The sequence below is a fragment of the Microtus pennsylvanicus genome, chromosome 11 (assembly GCF_037038515.1).
Source record: "Microtus pennsylvanicus isolate mMicPen1 chromosome 11, mMicPen1.hap1, whole genome shotgun sequence".
Classification (NCBI taxonomy): Eukaryota; Metazoa; Chordata; class Mammalia; order Rodentia; family Cricetidae; genus Microtus; species Microtus pennsylvanicus.
This window is the reverse complement of record NC_134589.1, coordinates 83989687-84011272: the sequence shown is the minus strand read 5'-3', so window position 1 is coordinate 84011272 and position 21586 is coordinate 83989687. Positions and strand designations below refer to the sequence as shown.

General features: G+C 47.1%; 1 protein-coding gene across 12 annotated transcripts in view; it reads right to left on the bottom strand.

Annotated features, from left to right (window-relative positions):
- Positions 1-21586, bottom strand: part of Tenm2 (teneurin transmembrane protein 2) — a 1235501-nt gene that overhangs the window by 71058 nt on the left and 1142857 nt on the right. For all 12 annotated transcript variants that reach the window (XM_075941316.1, XM_075941315.1, XM_075941317.1 and 9 more), the window contains one exon: positions 571-781. In XM_075941316.1, the coding sequence (XP_075797431.1) occupies positions 571-781 (211 nt within the window). The remainder of the gene's footprint in view (positions 1-570; positions 782-21586) is intronic.

The following is a 21586-nucleotide window of genomic DNA, read 5'->3' as shown; positions in this document are numbered from 1 at the left end:
CAGGAAAGAAGGAGGGGACTTGGAGAGAAATGTTGGGCTCAGAACCTTGGGCTCTAGAGGGCATCTACATGGGGGTTGTGTGAGCACCAGCGACAACGTGCATAGCATCATCCCAGGTACTCAATACATCCCTCTAACTGGCATTACCGCGACTTTAAGAAGCCATGAATGATAGGTTATGTTATCAAGTTAATAACAGCTTTGGAAAACACTCCATCGAATCAACTATTTCAGCAACGCTCAAACAAAAGCCTCTCTCAGAGGCATTCCAAAAGGGATTTAAATCATGACAAAAATGTCATAAAAGAACGGATCATAAAAAATCATCTCAAAACTCACAATCAACAGGTATCACCATGAGGTTCTGGGCTGAAGGTGTTCCAATCCTGCAGGGCAGCCACAGCTCCCTACCCGAGTGAACAAAGTGTCTTCAGCGACCTGTGGCAATAAGTTGCCTCAGGGGCAGTTTCCAGGAAATGGGTCCAATGAAAAAGACAGAGAATGTCTTTTTGCTTGAATAGAAAAAAGAGTGGGGACCTCAGTGGCCTGCAGGGACAAGAGGGTACCTACCTGCTATTGAAGGGGTTGTCTCCAGGAATGATGTGGGTGCTGTCCTTGCCTGCCAGGAGCTTGATGCGGTCATAGAAGGACTTCACTGCAGGCCAGTCTGTCTGGCCTTGCTGAATGATGTCCAAGGGGTCCCGGGACCCCCGACAGAGGAGGCTGTTCTGACAGGCTGACTGTAGGCAGCAGTCAGGGTCCAGACAATCCACCAGGCCATCTGGAAGGGCAGAAGCAGAGCCAGGGTCATAGCACTGCGTGGCACCAAGCCACTTGGAGATGCTGAGCCGCTAACACGTTTGTTACCATCAAACCTTCCCATGGGCCCGAGACTGGCAGGTTTCGCACAGCAAGCCTTGGATAATTGCAGCTTCCCCCACACAGAGAGTAAATGATGGAAGGAAACAGCTGAAAATATCAACAGTGGCTTCTCTGGTGTGAGCCTCTTTCTTTGCTTTATTACATTTTCCTAAAATCCCCTCTTCTTACTACTGCGAGTGGATATTGTTAGAGTGATTTGGAATAAAACCCTGAACTTTTCTTTTAAATGACACAGCATAAGAATCGCCCAGAGACTGTTCCCAAGGGCCTGTGCCGACTGGTGTACACTAACGGAGGTGTGGGCTGCTGTCACTCTTCCTCCCTTGGAGAAAACCAGGCCAGCCCTCCTCCCCCTAAACCAGGGAGGGAACTGTTAACAAGATGGAGAATGAGGTGCCGAGGTGCCGTGTGGGTGTGTGCCACCTCTTCAAGGAAGTGTGGAAATAGTATTGTGTGGCCACCAGGATAAGAAGTCGCTTCCATTCTGTCTTTTTGAGTAGGATACTTTCTAGATTCCTGCGCTTTTCCCCTTTCCTTGGCTGCTCCTATTCACTAACCTGCCATGTTACACACACTGGAGTGCTGGTCACACGCTGGGGAGGGGATAGTAAACACAGAATCATGGCACCTGTCTGGAAGGAGCTGAACAGGGCCAGGGAGAGACAGACAGGAAACCCACTGTTTAAAGCCAAGTTTGGGGGTGGTCTTTTCACTCAGGAAACCCTCCTGATAGTGCCGTTGGCGAGGTTAGCATTATGCATTGTGGCTCACCTTCCCCGTATACATGCTGACATTCTAAACCGCACTGAGAAGGGGCTTTAGTGTGGAACTAAGCTCCTAAAGCTCTCATGGAAGGGGGAGTTCTTCTGTAACAGGTACCTTGAGGACTCTTCTAGGTTCCCTTTTCTGCCCTCTGAGGACACTAAGAAGGAAGCAGGCCATCGCTTGACACTCAGTTCCCCAGGGCCTTGGCTTTGAACTTCCCAGTCTCACCCATAACAAACAGTCGTGAACTGTGTAAGCCACACTGACTACGGTGTTTTGTTGTAGGAGCACAAACCGGTTGACTTCGCTAGGAGCTCCTGCCCTGTGCATCTCGGGTCCTGAAAGAATGGCTCGCATCAGACGCCCACAGACAGAATCAAGGACCTGGCTCGGGCCTCCCCATTGACAGCCTCCAGAAGCAGGTTCTGAAAGTCTGCGCGTCAATCATGATTCTCAGGCGATTCTATTACACAATACATTTTAGAAACCATTGTTATTGACACCAACTTCCTCGTAGGGGGAATTAATTACATCTTTATGCCTGCCTTTATAGCTATATATTCAGTGAGAGATGAACAGGGCCTTATTAAATCTACATGTATGCCTCCTTCAGTGTCCAGCAGAGAATGGGGACCCTCAGCAAATGTCTGTTGAATGAGTAAATGACCGTCTCCATTCCTCACATGTCCGAGATGGCCATGGACTAGAACGTTCAGGGCAGTGTTTGCTCTTCAGAATTCCCTATCAGAACGAGGCTTTTTATTGAACACATGGTAGAAAAAGCTTGAGAGTAACTTAGCTGATGCTTCCTGAATTTGATAGAGAGGCATATTTTTTTGGCAGGGAGGGGGGAAATAATTAGCATCATAAATGTGTGCTCTGCAATCATGGACTGTGCCGTGACAAACGCTTGTCCAGGGCTGCCGAATCAGTCCTGGCCGTGGGCTTTGCGTTTACAACAATGTAACATTTTTTTTGGCATTCCCCTTTCCCTTTGGTCCCACTAATGAAATTGAAATATGTAATTTCACCGAAGTTCCTCTGTAATTTAGCAATTAATGTACAATTAATTTAATGCATTACTTTCTTTTTTAGCAAACAAACAAATTAGGAGGTGGCTCGGCTGTAAATTCCTGAAACTAGCCTCTCTCATTTTCCACGTGGGCAAATGCTGCGTGGTGTGCCTTGTAACACATTTAGGTTTACAAAACTCCCTAGAAATGCAGAGCCAGGCAGGTGGGTAGGCAGGCGCCGTGTGAATTTAGAGACTTTGGAAACCAAGGTTCCTAGTAGCTCAACCCTGTGTGCTGACTGAATGCGAGACTCCCAGAGCCCAAGGAAGCTGAAGCCCCAGAAACAGTCCTGGGGGGAACGGACAGCATCTTGGCAGCAGGCTGATCCAGGAACACAGCCCCAGATCCACGGTCTGATTGTTCAATCTGGATTTGAGGGCCATTGGCAGAACAAGGAAGAAAAGGGGAGGAAGATAATTGCCTTGAATTCTGCCATGAACATCACGTCCGTGGACTGCCGCACTAGACAGAGGGAATCTACACAGAGCGCCTGCTTCAGGTTTTAAAAATAACCCGCTGAGATCCACACTTCTATTCAGCGGCTAAGAAGCTTCTCAGGTGAGAAGCAACCCACTGTTGTTAGCACTATAGATTTCTTTTAAGGTCGCCGGCCTCTTCCCATTAGGGGCCCCATCCATCTCTGGTGGCCTTGCCCTCCTACAGCTGGGAAGGGTTTCTTCCTCCTCCAGCCCATTTTCTACTCCCCACCCCACATTACCGGCTAGAGGACAAGTATGTGCGGGCTCAAATAATACCCGGAGACAGTTTTCCTATTAAGCACCAAGCATTCTGCTCCCCCCAACTGGCAGGCTTTCTTTCTCTCTTTCTGGACTTTTCCCCCTGTTTTGTTGATACTGGGTTTTTTTTTTCTTTTTCTTTTCTGTCTTTAATCTGAGGGTCCAGTCTGGCAAGAGAAGGCCTAAACACATCAGCAATAGGGAAAGAGAAATACAAAGAAAAGGAAGGAAAAGAGAGGAGGAAGAGATAATCTCCTTCCATCTACTTGCAATTCTCGGCCTCAGTGGTAGCATTTGGGGTGCGAGTGTTGTGAGGGCAGCGGCACACCCCATGCCTGTAATGATCTCCTCATGCTGTGTGATCGCTGACTGCTGCCCCCAAACACTTTCCGAGGACTCCGCGAACTTTAAATTGGCCCTCCAGTCTCCCAGTGGCCTGTCAGTCACGAGAATCGCATCTTTATGCTAGCAAGCCCCTTGGATGGAGTCTGACATTGCAATCTTCAGTAAATTACCCTGTCACTGACAGTCTTGCTGTTATCTTGCAAACAATCAAGCAGGCAATCAAACCACTCTGCATCGCTGGTTCAGGACCCGAGAGGCCAGGCCATCTCCATCCTGCTGGGTGTCCTATTTGTTTATTTATTTATGTACCTACTTATTTGTTTGGCTGCACTTTTTTTTTTTCCTGGGGAGGGTAGGTGCACAGCAACCCTCGACAGGAGCTTCATTCTGACTCAGCAAGTGGGACACTTCCCGGGTGGCCCACAGCGGTGACACATCTGCTCATCTGCCCTCATCTGCTTCAGTTCGCTCTGTGGAACGTGGCCTTGGAGTCCATTCTAGGTGCTTTCTGTCAGGACTGAGGCCAGTTCACAGCCCTGGCTGATTTTGCCATGCACATATATTACACGATAATTGGACTGGCATTTTCAAGAAAACGAGGGCATGAAGCATCTTTCTGGGAACAAGATTGAGCCTATTATTTATTTATTTATTTACATTTTAATATTAATTTGATTAAGTCAAGTCACACCAAGGCTCTTTAAAAATATCACTTTTCTGTTCACCGTTGTTTTGACGTAGGAGCTCATGTAACCCAGGCTGGGCTAGAATTCACTCTCTGTGTAGCTGAGGATGACCTTGAATATCCTTATCCTCCTGCCTCCACCTCTCAAGTACTGGGACTGCAACTGTTTACAACCACACTGAGCTTAATTTTTTTTAAAGCCTCATTTTTGATAAAGAAATCAGAGAGGATCTTCTGTGAGAATCTAGTAATATGAAGTGGATTCTTTGGATTAGAAGAGCTAACAGAGAAAGCCACACACCTCTCATAGGGTTGGAGGTCAGAACTTGGCTGTGCGGAATCAGATGGATTTGTGGTTCAATTTCATCTTCCTTGGCCTCCTCCTTACTGTGAAAGCTTGGGGAGAGAACTAACTTTGTTGAGCCTCAGTTCACTTGCCCTTTTCTTTTTTTTTTTTTTTTTTTTTTTTGGTTTTTTGAGACAGGGTTTCTCTGTGGCTTTGGAGCCTGTCCTGGAACTAGCTCTGTAGACCAGGCTGGTCTCGAACTCACAGAGATCCGCCTGCCTCTGCCTCCCGAGTGCTGGGATTAAAGGCGTGCGCCACCATCGCCCGGCTGCCCTTTTCTTTTTTAAAGATTTATTTATTTATTATGTATATAACATTCCTTCCATGTATGCTTGCATGCCAGAAGAGGGCACCAGATCTCATTATAGATGGTTTTGAGCCACCATATGGTTGCTGGGAATTGAACTCAGGACTTCTGGAAGAGCAGTCAGTGCTCTTAACCTCTGAGCCATCTCTCCAGCCCCTTCACCTGCCTTTAGAACTGAATTATTAGGCTGGGCGTGGTGGTTCATGCCCTGAGTCTCAGCACTCAGGAGGCAGAGGCAGACAGATCTCTTGGAGTTTAAGACTTGCCTGGTCTACATAGCAAGTTCCAGACCCTCACTCAAACAGCAGCAACAATAGCTGGGTCATCATAGTACGTATGCTGCAGGGTATTAGATAGATAGGGAATAACTGACTTGATGAATAGAATATCTTTTTATCATATAGTACACATTTAGTAAATTATAGGTATTACCATAAATAGAAATTCACTAAAGTCTTAAGATTCATTCTGTTTGTGAAAACTGTACAGGAAAGGTTATGACATTGATGCTCCTTCATACTTAGAGCCATTCATTAGGATGGGCCCTGGGCTGGTTAAATCTTGGCAAGCTTGCTTAGTTCCAAACAGTGACAGGCTAGGAATGACTAACAGTGAAAATAATGTCACGGAGGGAACAGCATCTCCACGTTTTTTTAAGATTTGAATCTTCACAGCAACTTTGCAAAGAAGAGTAATGCAACCTTGAAACTTCAGACTGGGAACTTGGGTCTGAGTCTCAGATTGGCTCCTGTTCAGCTGTGGTGGACAATTAACTGCTCCAGGCCTCTCATCTCCCTCAGGTGCCAAGAGGGGATGGCGGTGATGATGTGTGAGAGAGAATTAAATCAGCTAATTCTCAGCCCTGCGGATTTGGTGTCCGCATCTGTGCCTTCGACTAAACTCAGATAGAAAATGAAGCCAGGCCTATGGTGATTACATCGGTTCTGCACACATATAGATGACTTCCTGTTCCCCAGACAATACAGCACCACTTACTCTTTGTACAGAATTTCCATGGTAGCAGACATCACCTAGAGATGGTTCTGGAAGGCCTCATTTAACCACTGTCCTGTGATGCAGATAGGAATGGTTCTGAGTGTGGCCTAACACAAAGTCTTAAATCTACTTTTTTTTTTTGTGACTTGATTGCCAAGCTATCAAAGAGGAACTTTGTAAATTATGTTACATGGCAATGTCAAAAGACTGGACAGCCCTGAACGGGATTCAGGAAGATGTGAAGTTGTTACCGTGGAGACACTATACTCTTTCTATCAGGAATCTGAGCATCGGGGATTTGGTATCTGTGGGGTCCTGAAGGACCAGTGTGGATACTGAGGAGTGACTTGTGGCACTTGGCACAGTGCCTGGTACAACAAGTGCTCAGAGATTGAACTGTCACCATCAGCATCCTACAGGGGAAGAAACTGGAGCTCGGAGAAGGCTGAGTTAGTCTCACTCAAGCGGCTAAGATGCAGGAAAAAGGCAGCCAATGATAGCATCTCCATTACTGGAAAGAGAGGCTTCCCCACTAAAGGAAGTCAGAAGACAAGGTACTTGACTAGTCATCCAGGGAAATGGGGAGACTTAATCACTTCTGAAGGCCTGTCTCCTACTCAAGCTGGGGAAGAACCGGGCTGGTTGACATGGGCCTCTGAAAAATTCAAACAGAAACAAAGCGCCTGGGAATTCATTCCTAGAACCAGGCTGTCCAGACCCTCTCCCTCCCACCCATTCACCTGTGAGATTCCAACCATCCCATTGAGTTGACACATACCTTCTGTGATGGCTATAGGCTTGTGTCAGCCAGCTCCAGTCCCTGTCTACTTTGCTCGGCTGGATTTTAAAAGGGGCACCTGTGTGGTCTAGAGACTTCAGCTCTAACTCTTAGTGACTGCTTTTCAGTAAAGATGAGCACTGGGTGGTGGCAGGAGGCCCTGTACACACAGGGGAGCAACCATAGTCAACATTTGGGTATTTCAGAGTTGGTAAAACATGTAGTGTATCTTTTTGTCCCAAAGAGTCTGCATGCATCTCCGACTTGAGCCTTTCACAAGGATGTCAGGCTGCTTATGTCACGTGTTTTCCTCTTTCCTCTTTGTAAACTGGGGGCTTCAGGAGAGTCTGGTTAGAAGCCTTTTGTTCAGTTTGGTGGTGTCCTGTGTTTCCCATAGCTTGCTCTGCACGTGGCTTCCTCTTTGACCTGCATGAACTCCATGGCGTTCTTAAGCTTTTAAAGGCTTTAGAGGAACACCTGCGTTTACTTTCCTCAGTTTTGTTTGGTCACAAGGTGGCCTAAGGTGACCTCAATGATCCAGGGCAGGTGCCGTGGATACTCTGGGAATGTCTACATGCAGGCCTGGTTTGGGGCCTGGTTAAAAGTGGGGATTTTGGATGGGCAAGATTGCTCGGTGGGTAAAGGCACTTGCTGCCCTCCTGATGACCTGAGTTGGCTTCCCAGGACCCACGTGGTAGAAGGAGGAACCAACTTTCACATGCTATCCTCTGGGTGCCTCACATGCCCACACATACTAAATAAATAAGTGTAATTATTTTTGAAGGCTCAGTTTTTTCACACTGAAACCCACTTTCTTTCCAGACTATGGTTCGAAAGGACACACTGAAAGGATGCATTACCACTCAGCAGTCTATCTATCCTATTCACTGGGCCATCAGGCTATGTAGAGGATTGGTTAAACACATGGTCTTTGAAGAGTTAAGAGTACACCCTGATCCATTGACAGGGTGCTCAAAACAGACACAATCAATTACACCAGGTGAGAAATTATAGTCGCTTCTACCGGGAGGGGGAAAAGCCCAGGGGAACTTTCTGGGCACTTTACACATTTTTGCTTGCCATCTCAGCCAACTAGACATACAGGCAATTCCAGCAAGTGGCGTAACAGTGATGGTACCGAACAGAAATGTCACATGATCAGCCGAGATGAGACGCTCACAGACTAAGGGTGTCTGAGTCACTGCGATTTCTTTTTATCTTTCTTGGGTTTTTCTGGGCAGCAATGGTTTGTTTACCCACAGAGAGATTGATATTTACCAGTTTTTCATTTCCTTCAAGAAAAATGCAGGTAGTGCAGGTGACAACTCAGGAAATCTTAGTGCTAATGATGGGGAGGTGACAGGGAAGCTAATGAAGCAGAGAGAAGAAGGGAAGAGACATTCAGTTGGGCCGAGGAACTTGGTGCTTTGTTCGGCGACATGAATGAAGGAGGAAGGGGATGGTGTAGCTGGTCATCAAGGGCCCAACAAAGCCCCCCCCCCCCCACGGACTTTTCTGAGATGGCAGCCATGGAGTAGATTTTGCCCTGGATGTGACTTACTTAGGTTGAGCCCAGGCAGTGTCACCCTAAAGTACATGGGACCTCCAACAAGTATATTTTGGCCAGTCCTCTGATTATGTAAGCAATCGCCTAGTAGCAGTGAACGTTGTTGAGGCCACCCAGTCTCTATGAGACTGCAAAGGGAATGCTGCTCCCAGCAGCAGAGACTGTCTGAGGCTCTTTGCAGCTGGGGCTGCCCACCTGACCCTCGGTGATGCACTGAGCTTGCACATCGGGCATTGAGAAATTGGCTGAAAAGCATCAGTTCCTCACTGGAGCCCACAAAGTAAGCAAAGGCCGAGCAAAATCCTCCATTAGGTTTCTTGTCAGCTTTGGGGGTTTCGGACCCCCAAAACCTACCTAAACCACATTGGAAACCAGGAACAGCAAGAGAGGACCATTTGTGTTATAAGGCACAGAAGTTTTGTGTACACGTTGGTGAGCTGACAAGCCACCCCTCAAATGATGGGTAGTTATCTGCGATGAGCTTGTCTCCTGGGGAGGATGTAGTCGTTTTATGGGAGCCATATTGCTCCCCTCAAGGAATGGCAAAGACAACTTATTTCCCTATCCTGGAGAGCCAGAACAGCAATGACAATCACCCGGAACCCATTTGGACCAAGATTATGATTATGCACCATCCTCATCTCCACCTCAGTTCTTCTGTTTAAGCCTAAGGCTCACGTAGGTGCCATAAAGGCAGACCTGTGGTGGTAGGACACCTTTGTCTGTAGCTTCCCTTGTGCCACACTGATTGGTTCCCTTTGCCATCAATCACCATGGACTGTTAATTTATATATTGGGATGTGAGGCCTGGCTCACCCTCTGGGGGCTCCTGGAGTTGGGCAGAAGACTCTGCTATTCCAGATTAACTCTTGGTGTCTGGTTGACTCTGCATGCATAAATAGTGGGTAAAGGATGGTGGACATTCAAGGGTGCCCTGATGGGGAGACAGGGAGCTTACATGGGGTGGCTCTCCAAAGCCCAGGACCCACAAAGAAGTAGTACCCAGCTTTTCCCCAACTTGTTCATGGTGACACTGACTCATGACCCAGTTAAACACAAAGCAAATAAACGTAGACTTTAGAATTAGAACATTCTGGCTTTCAAAGCAGTTCTCTCATTCCAGAGCAAGTGAGCTCACTTTCCCATCTATAGAATGGACTCTCAAGCTAATATTCCCCACTACCCTGATGCGCAGAGTGCTATAGGATGGGCCTACATGAAGACTGACACACAGCTCTACGAATGATGCTTCTTAATGATATTTCCTGCTCTCCACCAGAGAAGGGCATGGTTCCATTTGCATTTCCCCCTATGCCTACTGACAAGTTGGAAGTGAGGGATAATTGAAAGTATTCTGGCTTGATGTAACTAAGAAGTGAAAGGCGCAGGCAAGGCTGACTTGATTTAACCTGGCAATATGAGATTAGTTCTTCATTGCCTCTGCTAGGTCTCCCACATTGCCAACCTCTGAAAGCAATAGATTGGCTGACAGGGTGCTCATTTGGAAGGTTTCACCTGCCATTAATACCCTGGCTGCCTGACGGACCGTTGCTCCTCAGGCGGCCTGCTCTCCCTCCGTGGAGCACGGCCATTCTTAAAGATAGCGAGGAGGAGAACTGTATTTGCACTCCTGGAAGGCCTGTTGGAAGTCTTCCTCTTCCTTCATGCCAATTCCTTGTGTCAGTCTCTGAGTTCCAGGGCCAAAGAGCCTTGCCCCAAGCACCTTCAGCTTTTCTTCTGACTTAGCAATGGAAGATCAGTCAGGCTTGACCAGAGAGATCTGGCAGAGTGGAAGCCCCACCGCGAGCTGCCTTGCCAGCTCTCCTGTTTTGGGGGAGGGGTGTGGGAAAGAGAGAGCAGAGTCAGCTAGGAAAGCCACAGGCTCTGTTGCCTGTGGCAAGGGTGTGATTTGGGCTGGACCTCTCTTGCTATGACTAGCGGTGCCTGGAGGTCAGTGAGGGATGTTTCCCATCACGCCCTTAGTCTCCATCCCCTTTATTTAATTTGATGAAGGTTCTTTACCAAACACTAAACAACACTCCCGCCCCAACACAACACAAATACACCCAACAATATCTGTCTGGGATTCCGGGTGGGCCTTGAGAACATATGTGATTTACAAGCTCTCTGGTGATGGGGACCTTCGTTCTGAGCGCTGAGTTTTCAGGATCCACAGTCTAAACCAGCCTTGCTCACATACTTTGTTACCTGGCCCGGAGAATAGGCATTTGGACTCCTGCTGTTACCCTAGACCTACAGAATTATTGAGACGGAGACTGGGAATCTGTGTTTTAAGGGAGACCCCTAGATGTTCCTTTGCTTATCGAAGTTTAAGATTCCTTGCCCTGGATTACTGCAAAGACCCTTTAGACATCTAAAGAAGTACAAGCTGTCCTGGGGGACTATACCAGCTTTCTCCATCTGAGTCCCCTGTAAGATATATATTATCAGGGGTTTCCTGAAACACAGAGGTGGCGGGCAGGGGGAATCTATTTGTTCAAGTGCAATCTGGGAGACAATAGTTAAACAATATGGAACTAAGTTCTCACAGCAGAACTTCTCAGAGTCCTTTAAATGTAAATACACACAACTCCTCCCTACCATGGCGGAGTGGATAGCCCTTCATGATGGAGGAGCCATTTGGTTCAGACTCATTTCTGTAGTTGTATCCAGTGCCATATAGCCTAACAGATTCTGAAGGCATTCTGCCAGGAAAGGGGGCCCTGTTCTTAGAAGGGCCAACCAAACCTTCCTGTCTTCCACTGAACAAATAGCATCTTTGTCCCTGTTTTGCTTTGCAGAGAATGCAGGCCCAACACAAACTGCATTACTGTGACAAGCATGACCCTTCAGGGGAACTGCACTCTGTCACCATTCTCTATCCTGAGGTGGCCTTGAGTGCAGGAGCCCAGTGCTAAGTGACAGCATCCTGGGGGGCCACATGTTAACTAAGCATCACAAACATCTGGTGTTGTGATACAACATTGTTATCTGGAAAGTTCGTGCAGCCAAGTTACAGAACAACTGCAAAATTTTTTTTCTCATAACATTTTATTTCAGTTTACAATGTTGTGTTGGACTGCACTCATTGATGCTCTTGGCTGGATGCAGCCCACAGGCTATGGCTCCCAGGCCTGCGTCATAGGCAAGCTTGTCTTGTGAGAGCTAATAGTTGGTGCTTACAAAGAACTTCCAAGCTGTTAGGGGCTGCCCCGGGGTAGTTTTCACATATTCCCCGGTAAGACCCTGGGGTCCCAGGCATCAGGGCTGTCATTTGCAGTGGTAGAACAAAAGACCAACACAGACTAGATGATTTTCTGAAGTGGCTAGGCAGGGTTTGAACAGGGCCTGCTGCTCTCTGAAGCCAAGTCTTCTGTGTAGCTCCTATCCGAATCTATGCCTCTCATCAAACACTCCTCCTTCCTGGGGGCCATCGGACCACTGAGACATCCTTTGAACCTGCCTCTAATCCTTGCACCTAAGGCACGACTAAGTCAGATTGAAGACCAATGACTTGAATACTCATTGTATTGGGCTACGGAATATTTAGTCATCAGTCTTCACTTACATCCAGTTTACATTCTGACTTGGTGGGCGGCCACAGCAATGCCCTGTACCAGCTCTTCAAGAGTCTCTATTATCGCACACTATACCATGAAGATCTAGCTGTGATCATTCACATATGTTCTTAGGAACCTCACAACTGGGTTCTACGGTCTCCATTTTGCCGATGGAAAAACTGAGGCTCAGAGAGCAACTGGGTTCTTCCCAAGTACACAAAATTGATGTTGGATGCATGATCCCCACATTGGCCATCGGCTTCCACTTCTTGATTTCTACTCTTGATTCTTAGAGAAGGCTCTGAGGGTCATAGCATATCAGGGGGCCTTTGCTCTGAATGTTGACACTTCAGCAAGTTTCTACCTTCTACCTTCTCATATCCCTTCTTTTTTCTTTTTGTCCTCCTACCCTTTCCTTAGTCTATCCTTTCTTCTTTCAACTCTTGGCTAGCTGACTTCCTCTATCCCCACAGCAGCTTCTAGAAATGATCTCATTTGATCAGTAGTTCAGCACCACAGACAAACCCTGACCTAGCAGATACTCACCCCTGTTAGCCCACAGCCATGCTTGCTGTACCACAGGGACTTTCACCCTAGCTGCTGCTGTCTACCCCTTGACTGTTACAAAAGCCACTGGCCATAGACCAGGGCCTCTGATCCCAGCCTCCCATTTCCCCAAGTGCTCGCCCTCTGTCTGCTGTGCCTGGCCTCTCATAGTTACCCATCACCCTCTCGCCTGCCCTGCTCCTCATCAGCTTCCTTTTTTTTTTTTCAGAGCCTGCTGACAGGTTGGACAGACAGAGCCGATGGCCATGCAGTCTAGGCCCAGCAGGGGGTAGCAGCCTGGTGGGGTGCCAGACAGTGACCTGCTGGGTCCTTCAGAAAGAAAGGGGCTGTCACAGTCAATGCTGCGGAGCAACAAGCTGGAACAGCTACTTTCTGCCTGCGGGGAGACCAGGGGATGTCTGTGTCTAGGATGGGCCTCCGAGACTGCTGAGGCGTGGTGCTTCTCTTCCCATGGCATAAACACAGTGCTGAGTGCTGGCTGGGAGGAGGGATTGGACTCCGTTATCATACAAGCTTTCGGCTTGATTGGGATGATAGGCTAATTTCTAAACTGATCTTTTCCTAAAGACTCCTGTGCACCAGGCGCTGGATGCAGAACCCTCAGGATGAACTTAGCTCATCTTCACGTCCCCTCTGTGGGGTGGGTGCCACGAGCCAATATTATACTGCTGGTGACGATTGTGAGATCTGGAGACAGGTGACATGCAGCCAACAACGAACTGTGTGTGACACATTGATTGTAACCTATTAGCTCTGTGGCCTTGGACTTCTGGTTTTATTCTTCCGAGCCTCAGTTTCTTATCTATTGAAGGGTACTGATAATCATGCCAGTTTGGCAAGGCTTTCACAAAAGATTAAACCTTTTATCACATGTGTTTAGTACATGGTGACCAGTTGTTTCCACCCAGTTTATGGCTGGAGAAAGCCAGTCTTCGAGAGCCGAAAGCTTGTGCGAAGCAAGGCTGGAATTCAGTGGTCCAGGCTCAGCCTTCCCTACCATGCTACACCCTGCCCAATGAGATATACGGAGATGTCAGAGTCAAAGCATCCTCGATACTTCCGCATTTCTTCCTATTTTAGTTGATAATTCTGGGGTGCGTTAGTCGATAACTTTTTGGTCACTGTGACAAAATATCAGACGAAGCCAACTTGATATTTATCTTGGCTATTGTTGTACTAGGAACGGCGGGGCTGCGTCCCCGGCACCTGGCCGCCCACATGGCTAGCTTATGCCCCGAAATAATTACACAGAAACTGTATTCTTTTAAGCACTGCTTGGCCCATTAGTTCCAGCCTCTTGTTGGCTAGCTCTTATATTAATCTAACCCATTTCTAATAATCTGTGTAGCCCCACGAGCTGGCTTACCAGGGAAGATCTTAACCTGCGTCTGTCTGGAGTGGGAAAATCATGGCGACTCCCTGACTCAGCTTCTTTCTCCCAGCATTCTGTTCTGTTTACTCCGCCTACCTAATTTTATGTCCTATTAAAGGGCCAAGGCAGTCTCTTTATTTAACCAATGAAATTAACACAAGCCAGAAGACTCTCCCCCATCAGGCTATGGTTTCAGCCTATAATAGGTTTGTTTCTCTGTTATGGGCCTGTGGTAAGGTAGGGGAGTATGACAGAACCAAGGTTCTCACCTTGGCATGTCTGGAAAGCAGGAGACAGGAGGGGGCTGGCGACAAAGTCCCTAAGGACATGCCTTAGTAGTTTCTTTCCTTCAGGTAAGCCCCTCCCTCCTGTCCATGCTAGCGTGTTATGAACCTGTTATTGATGGATCCATCAATGGAGGCACAACCCTTGTAGTCTAAACACCTGTCAGTCAATACTGCCCTCAGCTGCTGAAGACCACACCTTTAACATATAAGCCATTTTACATACAAACCATAAGAACCTTAACACTGGGTTCATGTCCCCTAGGAAGCCACTGTATAGGACAAAATAACACTGGTAAGAACAGTGAAGAACAGCACAGACATGTGCCAATGTCTTACTGAAAGGAAATAATGAATCATACATTGGGATTTTTTTTTTGCATTAGTAAAGTGAGTTCAGTGGTACATAGTGACTTAGGTTTACTGTTTTTAATAAAATGATAGTTATTATTATTATTTTGGATAATTTCTTAATGTACTGTGAAAGTTTTTTATTATTATTCAACTTGATACAAACTAGGAACATCTGAGAAGAGAGAATCCCAACTACAGAACTGCCTCCATCCGAATGACTGCAGGCAAGTCTGTGGGAGCACTGCCTCCATCTGAATGACTGCAGACAAGTCTGTGGGAGCACTGCCTCCATCAGAATGATAGGCAAGTCTGAGGGAGCACTGCCTCCATCCGAATGACTGCAGGCAAGTCTGTGGGAGCACTACCTCCATCTGAATGACTGCAGGCAAGTCTGTGGGAGCACTACCTCCATCTGAATGACTGCAGGCAAGTCTGTGGGAGCACTACCTCCGTCAGAATGACTGCAGGCAAGTCTGTGGGAGTGTTTTCTTGATTGATTATTGATACAGGAGGGTGGTGCCACCCCTGGGTACATAGTTCTAGGTTATATAAGAGAGCAAGCTGAACAAGCCACAGAGAACAAACTAGTTCCTTCATGGTCTCTATCTCAGCTCCTGCCTCCAGTTTCCTGCCTGACTTCCTTAGAGGATGGACTGGAATGTGTAAAGGAAAAGAAACCATGTTTCTTCTTGTCATGGTGTGGATCATAGCAAAAGAAACATGCATGCAACCCGGGACATGCATATATTTTGATATATTTTGATCATATTTACCCAAGTCCTTTCCCTGACACCTTTCAGATCCACCCTACCACCTTCTAAATTTGTGTCCTTGATATTCTATTTATTTATTTATTGAATAGCCCACGGATTCTAATTTGTTCTGCCCGTATACTAATGGGTGTGGGGCCATCCAATGAGAACTCTCTCCTCCAGCAGCCCTCAACTGTCAATACCTCCTTAGTTATAGGTGGGGTTTATAAAGGTATCACTGTTTGAAGTGATGATATTTTTTAATCCTCACAGGAAATTTATTCATCACTCACTAACTTACTAAATAAAAGCAACTGTTTACAGCCTTATCATGGAGGCATGTGTTCATCAGTGTGACAGAGGTTGATGATGACAGACAAGGACCTGAGGATATGAGCTACACTCCCGAGGGGCAAAGCAGATGACAAAGATGAATACCAGATTGAGGGAGTGAAAGTGCCTTCAAGACACGGGATGAGGCAGTGTAAACCAGTAGAGGATGTAGGGGGTGGTAGTTGGGGGGGGGGTGGGGACTGGTAAAGGGAGGGGCGCCAGGAAGGGCTTCCAGGAAGAAACAATACTTCAGTAAAACCTAAGTGACATGAGAAGATAAGTCACAGAAATGTCCAGAGGAAGAACCTTCTAGGAAGAGGAGACAGAAGTGCAAAGCCCAGGGTAGGAATACGTTTGAGAGCTGTCAGATGCAGCAGGCAGGTGAGGGCAGAGAAGAGGGAGGAAGATGAGGAGGAAAGGGACCAGAGGAGAACACGGGGTTTGCTGCAGGAGCTGCCTGCCATTCTCGGGGAGCTGAGAAGGCCTGAGGAGGCTTGAACAAAGATATGCTGTGCTTGCACTACTAGTAGGATTCTTCTTACGGTTCCTGTAGACTGGGCCAGAAGCTGCAGGACTAGTCACCAGGTCAGTGAAGTTGGTGACATGATCTAGTAGAGGTGGTGGAGGTGCTAAACGTACAATGTTACTCTAGTGTTTAGCCATAGAGACCAGAAGGGCTGGGTCAGTTGACTGTGTCTTGCAACATGCATAGTAGTTGGAATGTGTCAGCGGCCAACGGCATGGCCACCTCAGTAGGCTGTGGCCGTTGGCACGTGAGGACTTTAGTACTGTTTGTTAGAGGATGGCTTCTTCCCACACCTGCCTTTTATTACAACTCTCTCTAAAGAGGAAGACGAAACTCTGAAAGCTAGAGTCCCAAGCCCCCTCCACCACTGCTTATGTGTGTCATGGGCCTATGAGAGCCCAGAGTTGCTCCCAGGGTCCATGCACCAGTCAAGCTACCCTTACCTTAAGATGTGGAATTGCTTGGCCTGTTTTTCTCATTAGGTGACTCTGGGATGACATGCTTGGAGGTATCATTACTTTCTGGTTTGAGCTGTCCTCAAAATGACATGCAGGAGGCTATCAGTGTCAGTATCACCTGAGTGCTTATTAGAAACACACATCTGTGGACACTACACTGCATCCACTGAACCCAAATTCTAGGGATGGGGCCTAAGAGACTACGCCTGAGGCTTGTCAGATGGTTCTGACTCTGGCTCACATTCCTGTGTGTCCTGAGTTAACTCAACAATGGCTTCGCAAACCCTTTAAGGTAGTAGCTATCCTTAGCCCATTCTTCAGAGGACCAAACAGAGGCTCTGAGACATGGAGCGACTTGAGCTCTTGCTGTACATGGTGAGCTGAGATATGAACATGGAGTTCTGTGATCCCAATCCTTCTTTATCAGCCTGCCTGCCTCTTCTCTCCACGGAGAGAGAATGCCCACACATGCAGTGGAGGGCTCCAAAAAAGGCCATACTTTCATTTTGGCCAAGGGTCTATTGAGTCAGAGATGATCTTCTGTTTGTGGGAGGGGTCTGGCTGTGATTCTAAAGAGCAAGGTGCTACGTGGAGGAATGCGATGGGTGACTTGAGCTATGAGACAATGCTCCACGCGAGGGCCTGCTCCTGTGGCACTCACGTTCATCTGAGTGGTTCCCAGCCTCGCTCCCACAGCCCTCCTCCTCTGTTTCCTCATGGACTCTGTTGGAAGGGCCCAGCCTCCTTGGAAATGCTCAAGATCACCACTGCTCCCTCCTCTAGGTCTTTCTGTTTCTAAGTCCCTTTACCCACAATGCGTTTCCTTCATTCTGTATCTAATTTCCCAATATCTCTTACAATTTAAGATGTATTCACTTATTTTGAGATAAGTTCTCACTCTAGCCCAGTCTGGTCTGGAACTCACCACGTAGCCCAGGATGACCTTGAACTTCTGGTCATCCTCCTGCCTCAGCCTTTAATTTAAAAACATTTGTTTTTTGAGACAGGGTCTCATGTATTCAGGCTAGCCTTGAGGTCTGTAGCCAAGGCTGGCCTTGAACTCTTGATATTTCTACCTTCACCTCCCAAATGCTGGCACTATAGACATTCATTGCCATGTCTCTTTCACCTACTTTGGAAGTTTTTGATGACCTTTTGCTGGGCATCCAAAACCTCTTTACGCATTTCTTCTGTCATTATATTGTGATGTAATGATGCATTGAATGGATATTTTACCACGGACAACCCAGGGACGCTTTGCAGACTGAGTCTGAGTCTCATCCATTCATGTGGCTGGGAATGGAGGAAGGGTATGCACAGGTGAATTTTGGGTCATTCTGACAAGGAGTAGTACTGCATTGTGGGCGTTGTTGGGTAGTGGCTTCATCAACGACATGTGATCTGAACAGGGCCGTACTGAAGGCGAAAGAGAGAGATGGGCTTGGGAACAAAGCTAAAGAAATACTATCAAGGGTGTTAGACACATGCATTGATCCTAGCCTAGGATGACTGGGGTTGATGTAGATCACAGCTTAAACAGTGGTAGATACCTATTTTCCCGAGGGCCACTGAATCCTTTTGCTGGTTGCATAGCAAGGGGAAAAAATAGAGTAGATTTTGAGCCAGAAATCTGGAACTCTGGTCTGCCCTTCTTGCTTTCTGTCCTTGAAGAAATTATTTTGCTTCTCTGGATTTTGTAGCTGCTGTGGACTATGAAAAACTAAATAAAGTAAGCATTTTATTGTCCGTTGATTTAGTTTCTTTGGTTTGGGAGAGAGTGTCATCACCTAGCCTAGAATGACCTTGAATTCAAGATCACCCCCCCCCCCACTTCTTTTAAGTGTTTGGATTACAGGCGTGTACTGCCATGCCTGGTAGTACTATATATATTTTAGCCTTTCTGTACCTGGTAGTCCCCAACACCCATGGAGGAAACAGCCCACGATTCTATGAACGTATGGGTGTCCTTTATTGTGTGTGACCTCAGAACGTCAGAGCCCTGTGTAGGGAGATGGGGTGGTGAGGGGCAGATGTAGAATGACATTCTTTAAGTAGAAGGAGAAGCGTCCTGTAAGGATTTGCCTTTTCCTATGAGTAAGGAGAAAGAGAAGCATGAAGCAGAGAGGGCTGGGGAACCGTGTCATTGTCTTTGGATTCACATTTGGCTCCACAGTTCTGGCCTCTCTCCAATCCCCCAGAGCTCTTGGCTGAGAAGATGGAAAACCAAAGAAAAGAGCACAGGCCTCGGGCAGCTGCTCTTGCCGCGCTGCAGAGGACTCCTCGCTATTTAGAGTCCAACTGTTCCACTTTCCCCGGCTCGCCCCTGGCATTCCAGCGCACAAGCACTTTGTGGGCGAAAGACTGCATAACGCTGATGGTGGTTTTCATCACACTCAGAATTCGTGTTTCTGTGAGACTGAGGTTGCGCCAGTCCCCGGGTCTGCCCTGCTCAGACAATGGACACAGCACTCAGGTACTGGGAGCCCTTCAACCTGAGGAGGGCTCTTGACCTGTGTTCTGGATCCTGGCAGGGCTGTGTTGTGACCCTGGGACCATGGACAAGATGCTGTACTTTCTCTTTCAAAGTATGGCCATGCCTGAACCAGAGAAGTGTTTGATGCCTCTCAGACCTTGGGCATCATAGACTTTGACATTAGAGCAATAAACATCCTATTTTGGGACTACGTGACTTTCCCATGCACCCAAGCTTCTAGAGGAACTGTTCCTTAGTTGTGCTATTGTTTCCTTTTTGGGCCTAGTTACTCTTTGTTGTGAACAGTCTTTCCACACATGTAGATGGCTTGCGGCAACCTAGGCATTGCCTGGGATCATTTCCCATTCACCATAACTTCAGAAATGCTTCCAGACATTACCAGAGATTTTCTGCAGAGCATAGTTGCCTCTGAGAGAAAACCACTGATCTGGACCCAGACTGTGGGGAACACAGAGCTAATAAAAATGGCACCAGGGCTTCACACTGGCCATCAGGTGGTAGTCACAGAGACAAGGCAGGGTAGTGTTATACAATCCAGGAAGAGTCTCTGGTCAAGACAAAACTATCAGAAGCCAATTCAGTGACACAAATGTTATCCGTGGGCCGTGAGTTTAATCTGTGGTTTAATTCCCTAAAACAATTCTTCAGTGATTTAAATGACTAGCATTAAAAATTATTGAAAAAAAAAGTGATCATGGGAAGATGCACGTGAGGGCAGGTGCCTGTGGAGGCCAGAAGACAGTGCTGGAGCCCCTGCAGCTGGAGGTGTGGGCGGTGGTGAGCCTCCCAACATGGGTGCTGGGGCTTTTGCAGGAGCAGCAAGCACTCTTGGCCGCTTGATCATCTGTCCAGCCCCTTGATTAGCACTTCACAGATTAGGCATCTTCATTGCAATTTTATGATGAATATTGGATTTGTCAGCTAATCAGGTGAAAAAACCCTAATCTCTTAAGAGACACTTAATAACCATTTAGAGTATGGGAGATTTGATTAGGAAAGACTGAAGGTGCTATGTTAGGTAAAGCCGTGAACTTTAAATGTCTTAAAAAAATCCGATGGTCAAATCCATTTTACCAGGAAAGGGTTTTCAGTGGGAAGCTTAATCTTTGAAGTGCTTATTTTGTTTCCTCTGAGTTCTAAGACAAATCCTGCCCTTGCTTTATTCCTTTCTGGAAACATCTGTTGTTAGTGTTTAAGAAGGAAGGAGACGAAGGCTTTAAAGATGGAAACCTGCACATCCCAGAAGTCGCCCGAAAGGCCTGTTTTGAGTCTTATTTTCTTGAGACCCCGTGTTTGTTTCTGTAAAATGGGAATACAGTCACCCCTCCCTCTATTTGGGCTTTCCATTCACACATTCAACCAAAAATGAATAAGACGTATTCGGAGGAAACAATTTCCTCTGTATTGAACAGGTCCACACTATTCTTTTATGTCATTCTGCATGTAATGCAGCATAGCAATTATGTACATAGCATCACATGGTAACAGGAAGATACATACAGCTTATATGTAAATGCTACACTAGTTTATGTAAAGGACTTAAGCATCCTTGTATTTTGATATCCACATGGCAAGTAAAAGTAGTCCCTAGAAGAAAGATGGTTGTAATATGGTGAAAGAGGCTCAGAGAACTTATAGGCAGTGTGACCTAACAGCACAACTAGAAAGATCTAGGAGTATGATGTTCCTGTTAGGGAGATGGAAGAGGAAGGCAAAGGGTGCCTGACCCAGGAACTAAAGGATGAGAGGAAGCCATTACACACAGAACCCGGCTTGAACACTTTGGGCCCTGAGCCAGCAAAGACCCTGCAGTGGGCACAGCATGCTGGTGTGGGGATCAGAAGGGTGCCCAGTGAGACTGAAGCAGAGCCTGAGGGAGGGTAGGGAAAAGATGGTCAGAAGGCAAACAGGGGTGCAGAGGAGCGTTGATTCTAATTGTGTGAGAATTCTCCGAGGGAATGATGGATCTGATTTACAACAGACGTGTCCCCTAGCTACTGGGTTGGAGGACCAAGGATCATGAGATGGGATTAGAAGCATAGAGACCCACGCACTTGGTGTCTACTCTCATTATCCTGGTATATAGCAGGTCCAGCCCAGTGCTGGCACACTTAGGAACTGTCATTCTTACGTGAATCAAAGAACAGCAGATCTCAATCTGCAGATTCCATCCTCTGATGATCTAGACTAATATGCCTATGCCTCTAGAGATCTTGCTTGGATGGAAAGATGTGGAATGGCCTCAGATACCTGTGTTTAGTCATGAGTTCCTCTTCTATCTTATCTGGACTTGCTTGGCTTTCTCCTCCAGAAGAGAGAGCCAGTGCCCTTCAGCTGCTGGTGACCTGCAGGCCAAGTCCTCTTCCCATACACCAGGAGTATGGTTTTCCTATCTGGGAGCAAGC